The 12,500-nt window shown below is 48.9% G+C and overlaps 1 protein-coding gene across 1 annotated transcript in view; it reads right to left on the bottom strand.

Moving 5' to 3' along the window:
- The window catches only part of ptch1 (patched 1), a 26,484-nt gene that overhangs the window by 4,929 nt on the left and 9,055 nt on the right, over positions 1-12,500 (bottom strand). The window contains 6 exon segments of the mRNA XM_056592452.1: positions 901-1,043; positions 1,498-1,635; positions 3,789-4,069; positions 6,556-6,739; positions 11,067-11,209; positions 12,400-12,496. Of these exon segments, the coding sequence (XP_056448427.1) occupies positions 901-1,043; positions 1,498-1,635; positions 3,789-4,069; positions 6,556-6,739; positions 11,067-11,209; positions 12,400-12,496 (986 nt within the window).

Below are 12,500 nucleotides of genomic sequence, written 5' to 3'. Positions count from 1 at the left end.
CCCCCTCCTCCCCCTCCTCCCCTCCTTCTCTTCCCCCTGCCTCCCCTGACCTTCAACTCTCACATCCTATCCCCAGTTACCCCTAAAACTCTGTGGCATGAGACAATAAAGCAAGGAGGAAGCAGATGAAAGAGAGTGGGGGAGAGGAGGTAGGGGGCTGGGGTTAACACAGAGAGAGAGAGACAGAGCAGAGAGAGAGAGCAGAGAGAGAGAGCAGAGAGAGAGAGAGAGAGAGAGAGAGAGAGAGAGAGAGGAGAGAGAGAGAGAGAGAGAGAGAGAGGCGAGAGAGAGAGAGAGGAGAGAGAGAGAGAGAGAGAGAGAGAGAGAGAGAGAGAGAGAGAGAGAGAGAGAGAGGCCCCTGGAATGAAGTTTCCAGTGACGGATACAACAAAAAAAAGATTGAAAGAAAGAGGGGAGGAGAGATACAATGGGGGGGGTGGAGGAGAAGAAAGAGATGGAGGGGGACAGGATGCGAGGCCGACCTTCATGCTACAGTGGCTTCTCAGGTGAATTCCTGACACGGGACATGCAGGCTCAGGTCCAGCCAGCATAGGCCAGACGCCATTTCACACAGCAGCACTACGCTACACTATAACAGACACAATACAACACTACACTGTAGCACACATCACAACCATGCCAGTAGCCAGCTATGAGGTCAGCGATGACTGGAACCTCTGTAATCTTTTTTAAAGCTAAAGAAAAATTTGTTGGAAACTATATACAACTGTATACAAAAAATCTCTGTAAATAATGCATGCAACACAACACATTTAATTTCATTCTCTTTTAGAGACACATATGTGTATCTCTATATACTCACGTGCAGGTGTACTGGTTTAAGCAGTATGAATCATGAATCATATTTAAATGTTTGACCCGGCGCTGATTCTGACTCACCTGACGATGAAGTCGAACTCGGAGCCGGCCAGCATGAGGACGCCCAGCAGGGTGGAGAAGGCCCCGTCCAGCACCGGAGCGAACATGTGCTCCAGGGCCAGGAGGGCCCGCTTGTTGCGGTCCCCTATGGCTGTCAGGAAGGCCTGCAGGGACACACATTCACAGCGTCAGATGCAGGCCTCCATTCAGTCCTCTTTCTCAAGATATTACAATTACAACAACAAAACAAAAGTCCAAACTAAGCATTTCTTTCAAGCGTACGAAAAAGCCAAGCTCATTAGCCAACATAATGTAGTCCAGTAGCAGTATGTCATGTTGCACACATGAGGAAAGGCAAAGCCATAGCATGTTCGATTTGAAAAAAAGAAGGTCTAACATTGCATTTGTTTATTTATTTATTTTAACATGAGTGACTCTGGTATTCAGCTCCCTGCTGAAAGGTCATGGGTTTGAGTCACTTAGGGCCCTGACCTATCCTGTATGGGTTCCCTAGATGCCTAGCCTCTCTTAGCTTCCCAATGATAATGTGTGTGTGAATGGATTCAGGTCGCTTTGAACGCGAGCTAAACCACTAAACCGTGAACGGGTAATGCATACCAGGGCCACGTGGACGGTGAACTCCACCCCGATGCCCACGGAGGCGATGAGGATGACCACGGGCACGGCGCTCAGCTTGATGTCCATCAGGCCCATGAAGCCAAACAGCTCCACGGTCATCAGAGACAGCACCAGCACCTGAGGAACACGGACGCAAGGTTAGCCACATCCTACCACACCAAAGCCTTAACACAAAGAAATACAGAGTAAAACATGCGCTGTTATTATTGCTATGTCTATATTTTCTTTCTTCATCCTGTGTAAATGAAAGACCCATGTTAACTCCCGTTTTCTGTCTACTATTTTAAGTCAGTTAAGTATTTACAAAAGAAACCACCAGGATAACCAAACCACTAAGAAAGTGGCTTTTTTTAATCTTGAGATTATAAAGCAGAACAGCGGCTGTTGGATCAGAACAGTGCATGTGGCGGCTTTTGGCTTATTATTAAATATATATGTCTGTACAATAATAACATATCGAGAAGGACAAGGACACTATAATGCCCACACAGAGGATTTTCTGTTGTTTTATGTTTATTTTCTGTCGTGTTTTTTGTCCATATTGAAAAGATCGGGGGACGGGGGGCGGGGGGGGGAGAGTCTGCGGGGTTACCACGAGGATCATATGCGTGAGTGCGTTTCTGTCTTACAGCATTACGCTGAGAGGGCATATTTCATGTGATGTGTGTGTGGGTGTGTGTGTGTGGTTGTGTGTGTGGTGTGTGTGTCGTGTGTGTGTGTGTGGTGTGTGTGTGTGTGTGTGTGTGTGAGAGTGAAATGTTTATGGGTGTGTGTCGGGGCTTCTGAGAAGGCAGGACAGGAGCTGGGAGTAAATGCCATTATCAGCTGACAGGTGTCAGGTTACCTGGGGCCCGGATCCTTTGAAGAGGCCTAAAGTTGATGGGGGAGGGTAGCTGGCCTGTGTGTGTGTGTGTGCGTGTGCGTGTGTGTGTGTGTGTGTGTGTGTGTGTGTGTGTGTGTGTGTGCGTGCGTGCGTGCGTGCGTGCGTACGTGCGTGTGTAGTGCAGAGAAGTGAGGAATCTTTGGGTGGGGTTAAGTTTGCAGGTCTAAGGGATTAGGGCCTGCGGTGGTGTGCTCTGGACAGAGTGAATGGTTAAACTTGACGCCACGCCATAACTTGTCTTTTCATCTCGCTTGTAAAGCCTTAAGGATGAACATGGGGTCCCCTCCTCCCCTGTTAAGAGGGCTCGGGTGGCCTGGCCACCGCCTGTCATAAAAGAAAAACACAAAAAACTGAAAGAGGTAGAACAGAGACCTGCGTGGGTGTCGAGAGTGTGTACGTGTGCACGTGTGTATGTTTAATTTCCTCCCCACCTGGGTGTTTACACATTCGTGCGTGTGCAAGTGTATACAGAGGTGAATGATTGGGTGCCTGTTTGAATTGGGTCCCTTATACACGCATATAGAGGGAGTCGGAGATGGGGAGCATCTCCTCGCTGATTTAAGTGGAGGTGTCTGGTGGAGCGGCGCCAGACTAAACAGATTGGACTCGACAAAACAGCACAGGATAAACACTGCCGACAAGGACTAGAATAACACCCAACCGTCTCCTCTGATTCTCACTGCTGCCCTCGGCCTCCCCTGGATTATACTGCATTTAAAGGATATAGTACGGGAGAGAAAGCACAGAGAGGGGTGCGGCGGGATTCCTTCCTTCATAATGGTTCTGAAATGTGTACGTTTCTGGCCGTGATTAAGAGCCTGTGTGTGGAGGACGTGTCTGTTCATGGCATCTATCCTGTTGAACTAAACTTATTTGGGCATTTTATGTCACACATTGACCAGGGCACAGACCAGATCCGGACATTAAATCCTGTATACATGTGTTTATCCATCGCTGTGAACATATGTGTTTACATATTGATGTGAAGCCATGTGTTCATACCCAAACGGTCTGTCGTCTGTATACATCGCTGTGAACTTGCTTGTTCATCCATGACTGTGAACACATGTGTTTATCCCTTGCCGCCAACGCATGTGTTTATCCCTTTCTGTGAACGCAGGTGCCCACCCATTGCTGTGAACCAATTTGTTTACACCTCCAACAGTGCATGGTGTGTATACTGTACATTGCTGTGAACCTTCTTGCTTATCCATCGCTGTAAACACCCGTGTTTACCCATGGCTGCGAACCAATGAGTCGGCACCTACATCGGCACAACCTAGATGTTGACCCGCTGCAGTGAAAAAGTATCCATTTATAAACGGCCATGTTTGAGTCCTACCCCCCGTCCCCCCCTCTTCAACCCTCCTTCCACCCCATCACTCACAATGATCCCGGCGGTCCAGGGGTTGAGCAGGAACAGGGCGCACACCAGGAAGGTGCAGGCCAGCACCACGCTGATGGACAGCAGCAGCCAGTGGCGCAGGCTGACATACTGCTCCCAGAACAGGAAGGGGTAGCCGTTGGGGTAGGAGGCCAGGCCCTGGCGGGTGTAGTTGGTGCAGATGGCGCGCACGCTCTCGATGGCCTCCACGAACTGGGGGGTCTCTCGGAGCCCGTTGAGGTAGAAGGGAAACTGTGCGTATTCGATGGGCTCCGCGGCGGGGACTGGAAGGGAGGAGGGCAGGGAGGTGGGAGGGAGGGAGGGGAGTGGGGAGAGAGAAGAGAAAAAAGGGAGAAGGTGAACGGCGAACGAATGCTATGGAAAGGTGGTGAAGGTGTACCAGCCGCGGTCTGGCGCGCTACCGAAACATTCTGATCCGTGGAAATTAACTTTGAGGTTGGGGGCCGGGGATCGGGAAGACCATCTGTAGGAATAATTTTGCGGTAGTCAGCCAGACAGCAAAGCAACCGCCAATATCAAGCCCCCCCTTCCCCCTCTGTGTGTGTGGGTCTGTGTGCGTGTGCGTGTGTGTGTGTGTGTGTGTTGTTGTGTGTGTGTGTGTGTGTGTCTGTGTGTGTGTGTGTGTGTGTGTGTGCATGGACCAGCATGCAAACAGAGCTCCATTGAGTCAAACCCAGCCAGTGTGTGGGCCTGTGTGTGTGTGTGTGTGTGTGTGTGTGTGTGTGTGTGTGTGTGTGTGTGTGTGGTTGTGTGTGTGCTTGTGTGTATGTGTGTGTCTGCATGCGTCTGCATGCGCACACCGGGCAGTCTAATGAGAGCATATCAGCCCCAGACGGAGCGCAGCGTTAGAGCTCACTGTGATTCGGGGGTAATTACGACGTCAGCATCCTCGCCGAGACCACACCCTGCACCTACCACAGTCAGCGCAGCGCAACGCCAGCCTCCCTTATGCCACGCAGACATTCACCCCAGATTATAGTGTTTCTAACCTAAAAAAACACCCACCTCTGTATTTATAGCTCCACCTGATACGGCCATGACAGACAGGGAGATGTACGAGCTGGGCGGTCGTGTGTGTGTGTGTGTGTGTGTGTGGTGTAGTTTGTGGTGTGTGTTGTGTGTGTGTGTGTGTGTGGGTGTGTGTGTTTTTGTGTTGTGTGTGGGTGTGGTGTGGGTGTGTTTGTGTGTTTGTGTGTGTGTGTGTGTGTGTGTGTGTGTGTGTGTGTGTGTGTGTTGTGTGTGTGTGTGTGTGTGTGTGTGTGTGTGTGTGTGTGTGTGTGTGCGTGCGCTTGGGGCACACGTTTATGTGCGTTCATGTGTGCTCCTAAGTGCCTGCAGGGTCAGACAGCAGCGGTTGCTAACATGTTTTAGAACATTACATCTTCACTATAAATTTCCATTAGGACACCGGTTGGCTTTCGGCCAACCCCGGGCTGCCCAGGGGGGGGTTCCTGCACAGCCCAGCGCATTACCCTGCTTATCCAATCAGATCCGCCCCCCTGTAAAGGACTTCCTGCTTGTTATCCAATTGTGTTTCCCACCCAAGTTCCCTCTCTGCTTGTTAACCAATGAATTTACCTCCCCCACAGAGCACTTCCTGGCTTGTACCAAATCATAGACTGGAATCAGACAAGAATGCGGGACTGTGTGTGTGTCTGTGTGTGCGTGTTTTTTAATTTTATTTAAGGTGGACATGGCTCTGTGTGGTAGGGAAATGAGAACAGGGTGTGTGTGTGTCATGTTGAGGGTCACTGGGTTTTAATAGTAAGGGTGTGTGTGTGGGTGTGTGTGTTTGTGTGTGTGTGTGTGTGTGTGTGTGGTGTGTGTGTGTGTGTGTGTGTGTGTGTATGTGTGTGTGTGTGTGTGTGTTCGATTTCAGGGCCTCATGGTAGTCAAAATTATAGCATTCACCACAGGCACCATTAGGCAAACCACATTGAGTGATTCCTGGTTCTCAAGCCATGCAACATTATCTCTCTGCCACACACACACACACACACACACACACACACACACACACACACACACACACACACACACACACACACACACACACACACACACACACACACACACACACACACACAGCCATTCCATTAAGTCAACTATATCACTTAAAGTTAAGAGGGAGACGAAGAGTAATAAGTCCACAGATGGTTTGAAATGAACCAAACCACAAGAGGTAAACATAAAAACGCCATCTTAGGAAACCTGAGAGTTGTCTACAGAGCCAATGAGTCAATGGGCGTGTAACACGAATATTCAGAAACAGTATTGCTTTACCGTATTACAGTTTACAATTCACACTCTTTTATGTCTTTTATTAGTTCATGCCCTTAACAAGGCCTGAAATCGTAGTACTGTTTTAATTTTGTGCTGGAAAGTAAACCAAAAATTCGTAGGCCTGGGCCTGGGAACCTACTCAGTTCTGAACAGGATTGAATATAAACGAGTAAAAAAGAATAGAATGAAATAGCACAGAAGAGATCAGTCAGCAAGAGCATAGCAGAGCGTAGCATAGACAGAAACATCAGTAGATGTTGATCAGTAGATGAAGACACTCTTTCTATTGATATATTCTAGGCTATTTCCATGCAATAAAATATAACACAATAGAGGAGAAGATAAAGCAGTAAAATAGAGTAGAATATAAATGAAACCAATAGAACAAAATGGGCCACGGCGATACCATTTGAATATAGCGGGGGAAGGATGAGAAAGCCATTGATTGTAGCGGTCGTTGACTTACTGCTGAGGCGTGTCTCGGGCCGGGAGTCGGTGCGGTCGTGAGACCACTCCGGGGGCTGGGGGCGGATGTTGGCCTGGGAGGCGGCGTAGGCCACGGGGTCGTTGCCCACCCAGGCGGTCAGGTAGATGTAGAAGGCCCCCGGGTTGATGATGCCGTCCGCGTCCACTAGCCGCTGGCGCGTCAGCTGAAAGGCACACAGACACAGAGGTGGCTTAGCCTCACGCCCAACTCACCACTGCTAGTGCTGTGTTGCTGACTCAGAGACATGTCATTAAGGACTGAGGGTTGGAGGATTCCTGCTCTAGGATGCCTACAGGCAAGGGATTTTAGGGAATCAAATTCAGTTGTTTTCGGCTTGGAGGCTGGAGACACTCACCACTATATTAGGAAAGGTCATCTTTAGCGTTCATTTCTAGTTATGTTATTGTAGTAATTACAGGATTCTATTCATTGGGATAAAACGTATTTTTCCTCCACAACTGATGTAATCTGATTTGTTTTAGGAGATACTTCAGAACATTGTAACAACACTGACATTCACATTCATGAATCATTTTTATGATGCATAACATGCCAATATGCTAATGTGGTTAAAGGGGTGCTGCACAGCGAATGGCCAGAGTGGTGAAGTCGATGTTGGACATGGAATGGCATTGTGGAAATGAGACATGTTGAAGCAAAACACTCCGCAGGTGAACCGACCACAGAAATGCTTATTTATACACATGCATGGGCGCGAGAGAACCAAGCAGCTTTCAAAATAAGAGTCAAATACTACCCCCTCTTTCCAACCAAAGAAAAGTCAACAAGAGAAACACTGCTAGCCTTTCTCGAAATTCCCGTACGTTTCATCGCGGCTTCCCAGAATTATCTGGCCACATTAAAACATGGAAAATGTTAAATCAGCTTTTACTTGTACTCCAGACGCTGGCTTCGCCCTACGCATGGCTAACTATCCACTCGTCACATACCAGTTGCTGGACAAGCCCTATTAGCAGGCGTTACTATTCCATGGAGACCAGCACTGTGGAGACAGAGCTTTCACGCTCTTATTTTAAACTGCCTGTCTACCAGTTTGAATGAGGCCTCTTGGAAAATACACACACACACACAAACAGACACACACTCAAGAAAAAATAGTAAAGTCTACAGTGTCTATGAAAACAAACGTGTGTTAATTTGTTAAAGGCCGTTCCACAAATGTTCCACAGTTCTTTTCCCGCCACACTCTTCAGATGCTGCATTCCTTGTGTGGTGCTGCTGAGTGTTATTTGCAGTAACTCGCACACCACCGAAAACGCTGCAGCTAACTACCTCAGCATGGCCGGCTATCTATGCCTAAAAAGCAAAACATGTCCTTCCAGCTCCCTCCCTCACCCCCTCACCCCCTAACCCCCTAACCCTCCCATGTAGAAGCAGGGGAGCGAAACCTAGCGTGTTTCCCAGAGAGGTAAAGCCATTACTTCACAGGGCTCCACGCCACTCTGCCTTTGGAGGACAATAAATCTCTCTCTTTCTCTCTCTCTCTCTCGAAGGGGGGTGATGGTGCAGGAGGTCTGGAGCTCGGCGGAGGGGGGGGGCCTAGACTCACAAGGTCCAAGTCGACGGAGGTAAAGAGGGGAGATAGTTGTTGTTGGTGGTGGTGTTGGAGGATGGGGGAGGGGATGGAGGTGGATGGGAGTAGGATCAAAATAATTACAAATATAAAATTGCTTGGGTTAGCCTAACAATAAAACATTTGGCCGCAGTCGCCCAACCTCGGCTGTGTGCAGTTAAGCTGGTTGTTAACACTGAAGGAAATGCCACCTGGCAAATGGAGTAGAGCAATAAAAACAACACAACATCTGTACAAATGTTACTCACACTTCGCTTATCCTGACCCCTACGGGCGCCCGGGTCGGCCCCGCTGCCGCCAACCGACAGGGGCCACGGGAAGACTTCGATAGAAGCGGCTGCTTTCAATTCATGATCTTCTCTTTCATTGGCTTCCATTGGCATTGAGGCTGTTCACTATTTCATTCTTCTGGCATAATAATGCTTGTTTCCTTATGCCTCGTCCATCTACTGGCATAATGCATGTTTCCTTATGCTTCGTCTCTCTACTGGCATAATGCATGTTTCCTTATGCCTTGTCGTTGTACTGGCATAATGCATGTTTCCTTATGCCTCGTCTCTCTACTGGCATAATTCATGTTTCCTTATGCCTTGTCTTTCTACTAGCATAACTGGCCTCAGTTGATCAAATGGGGGGGGGGGGGGGGCTATGGCTCAGAAACTGAGCAGTGTGTCTTATCAAACTCAAACTGACTGCCACAAGTTAGAATATTTCTGCCCTTCATTACAGGGAACACAAAATATCTACTGCTGTTGAATCGCATGTCCACCTTGACAAAATCACAAGCACAAGAGACACACATACACACAAACACACTCACACAAGTGTAGATACAGGCACACACACACACGTCATGCACCCTGAATCGGAGCATGTGTTTCAACTCTGCACGGGAAAGAGCGAGAGTGCCTGAGAGAGTGCCTGAGAGAGAGAGAGAGAGAGAGAGATGAGAGAGAGAGAGAGAGAGAGAGAGAGAGAGAAGATAGAGAGAGAGAGAGAGAGACAGAGAGAGAGACAAAGAGAGAGAAAGAGAGGAGAGAGAGAGAGAGAGAGAGAGAGAGAGAGAGAGAGAGAGAGAGAGAGAGAGAGAGAGAGAGAGAGAGAGAGAGAGAGAGAGAGAGAGCGCGAAAGAGATAAAGAGAGAGAGCGCGAAAGAGATAAAGAGAGAGAGCGAGAGAAAGAGACGAGAGAAGGGGGGGGGGGGGGGGGGGGGGTCCAGTAGTAAGAGTACAGAGGGGGAGTTGGTTTGGAGGGACAGAGAGCAGCAGAGCCGCCAACATTAAGTGAGGTGGAATGGAAGGGCGGAGAGCCGGATTCCAGGGGATCTGGCTTGAGTTTAGCAGTAGGATACGCAACAACTGTAAGTCTTCAAGCTGTCACGGCCAGCCCGGCCAGCGCTGCCGGAGGGCCCCGTGTGCCTCGCAGGCAGCTAATGTTTCCCCTTACAGGCACAGGAAGTGATGTCACGCGGCCCCACACAGCAGGCCTCCTGCCGTCACTTCCTCACTGCCTTCAACCTTAGTAATAGTAGAAGTAATAGTAGTAGTAGTAGTAGTAGTGGTAGTAGTAGCAGCAGTCGATCAGTAGGATAACCAGGAGGAGGGTAATGCGAGCAGCTTTCAGAATGGTAACAGCAACAGTGATCAGCAGGGCTGTGAAGGCAAGAGCTGGTTCCTCTGGGTTGTTGTTCGGGAGGGTACGATGTTCACATGCGGATGGAATGCCAGGGAATCATGCTTAAGCTCTGCTTGCAATGCAAACAGCCTGCAGAATTAGTCTTTGAAACAAGTCAATTACGAGGGGGTGAGATCTGTTGTCAATCTGCCGTGTGTAAGCGGTACTGTGGAGGTTCTGTGTTCTGCTGCCTTCAGCTTGCAGGGTCTGGCCACCGTCTTTTGCCACCTAAAGCAAATCTACGAGAGGTTCCGACCTTTGATCTCCATTTCCTTTCTATTCTTTCTACGCTTCTATGCTTCTACCCTATCCAGGGGGTTATGTATAGCATCATGCCATTAGCAAGAATGTATTTTGTACAGATGGGTGTATCAACATCATAGCCATTGCCAGAAATTGTATTTTAACTGCAGAGGTATACTGTAAGTTGTTTTGAATAAAGGTGTCAGGAAAATGGAAGAATAATAATGCAAGAAAAAGTATAGACATGACGGCAAAAAAAATATACGATCTATTAATGTAACTAACTGTAAATACATCAAATAACAATTATTAGCTGACACTTTTGAACAAAATAAAAAGGTGTCGGATGCACACGTAATTAAACGACAGTGTTAACATGTCGTTTTAGACAAGAAAGGTTACAGCACATACCAACGCACACACACATGCATGACCATAGCCTAGCGCAAACAAAAACGCACACATGCGTGCAAACGACACCACAACTAGGCCATGTGGTTCTGGCTGCACATTGTGATTGGAGCCAATGGTATAAATGAAGAGTTGATGGCTTTTTCAGAGGCTGGTTGTAGCCCCAGCGAGGGCTTTAAATTCCCGGGCTTGGTAAAGTCATCAGAGAGAGCGAGGAGGAGGAGAGAAAGAAAAAAGAGACAAAGCGAGAGAGAGAGAATGAGGGGAGTGAGACATAGAACGAGAGAGCAAGGGTGAGGGGGAGTGACAGAAGATGTCGAGGTGAGCGCTGCATATACCAGGTGTTTTTCCCGCAGTGATGACCACAGTCCATCGACCCGGTTGCACAACTCACACACAGTCACGCACAAAAATCGTCCAAGCCAAAGGGGAGGTGTACGCGTACACCTTCCCTTTGGCTTATGACTATAATCTCATCCTCTATACTCCTATCAGTCAAACACAGCAGAACACAGGAGAGCCCTTAATTCTTCCGGAAATCAAAGGCGATGGGCGTCTCAATGGCTACCTGGTTGAGGTTGGTGGGTTTGTCTCTGCGACCCGTCTGCACCAGTAGTTTGTAGGCTAGCACCCCGTCCTCTGAGCCGTTCCTGTAGCTGTTGAGGGTGATGCGACCGGACCGCCAGTCTCTGTCAAAGGCCTGCTGGAGACCTACAAGGGAGCAAGGAGCAGGAGAGAGACATCAGCCTTTGGTTACGATCTGAGTGATCAACGCCATTTAAAAGAGAAGTCAGGGGTTCTCTCCGGATGTCCCACAGCCCCGCCGGCCGCCACGGAGCAAACGCTGCAGAAGAAATAACCGCAGCATCAGACTCAGAGTAGAGTGTGAGCAGACGCGAGCCAGCCAAGCCTCGCCCTGTAATGAAAGAGATGATTTAATATGATAACTCTCTTTTTATGCTGAACGACCACACCGGACTTCAAAAGCATGAAATCGCTTTGCTTTTGATTCAAGGCAGGCCATTAGGAGTATAAAATCAGCAACATGTGCCCCTGGCAGTTTCTTAACTCGCTCTCTAATCCACATGTGTCTTTCTCCGCTCTCCGCCAGGGCCCCTGCTGTGGTCCTTCTGGGGGGACATGTTGTTTTGGGTCTCGCTCCTCAGTCTGTCTGGCTCCAATTTGTCCCACCATCGCGGAACGCAATATCAAACACAGCACTCGCTCTCTCGCTCTCTTTCTCTCTGTCTCTCTCTCTCTCTCTCTCGATATATATATATGTTCCACTCTTTCTCTTTCAGTCTCCCTCTCCCACACACACTTCTCTGTGTGGCTCACAGTCTGGTGGGCTTTCTCGAGAGCGGACCCTAGTGAGTGAAGAGTTTTGCACTTCACAATATGTCAACAAGCTGGACTAACCCCACCGTTGTTCTGGCTCTCTGCAGATTAAACCCAAGCCCAGATCAGGGGGGGGGTGGGGGTACGGCTCCGCTAGGATTTCACCCATACGCTACCAGTTAGTCTCAGCACTCACATCTACACACCAACCTACGATTATTATCGACACACAAATCAACACCCTCAGTCCAACACCTCGCCTTAACTGACAAGAAAGAGCTGTTTGTTTTTAAGGAGACAAAACAACGTTTACATTCCTATTGGTTCCTATTGGCCGCTGCATATGGGAACTGGATATGAATCTGCAGGCCTGAACCGAACTGAATCTGACGGCGTGAACACATGAGGCAACGCCGCCTATGGCGGCGTTGCCAATGTTCCCCCATGGTGTTGAAGCAATCAGGGATTGGTCGGTCCTTTTCTCAAATCAAATACGTGTTTCCGAGTTAAAAGAGCAGAACTCCGAATCATCAATCACTCTAGGGACGAGAAGGTGTGTCTACCTTGCAGCCAGTCGCTGAAGTAGTGCAGCCACATGCGGGGCAGCTCCCCGTTGTCCTCCTTCAGGACGTAGCGGACGGTGTGGAAGCGCTGGTGGAGCTGG

The sequence above is a fragment of the Gadus chalcogrammus genome, chromosome 6 (genome assembly GCF_026213295.1).
Source record: "Gadus chalcogrammus isolate NIFS_2021 chromosome 6, NIFS_Gcha_1.0, whole genome shotgun sequence".
Lineage (NCBI taxonomy): Eukaryota > Metazoa > Chordata > Actinopteri > Gadiformes > Gadidae > Gadus > Gadus chalcogrammus.
The sequence above is the reverse complement of the archived record's forward strand: the minus strand, read 5'-3'. Positions and strand labels throughout refer to the sequence as shown.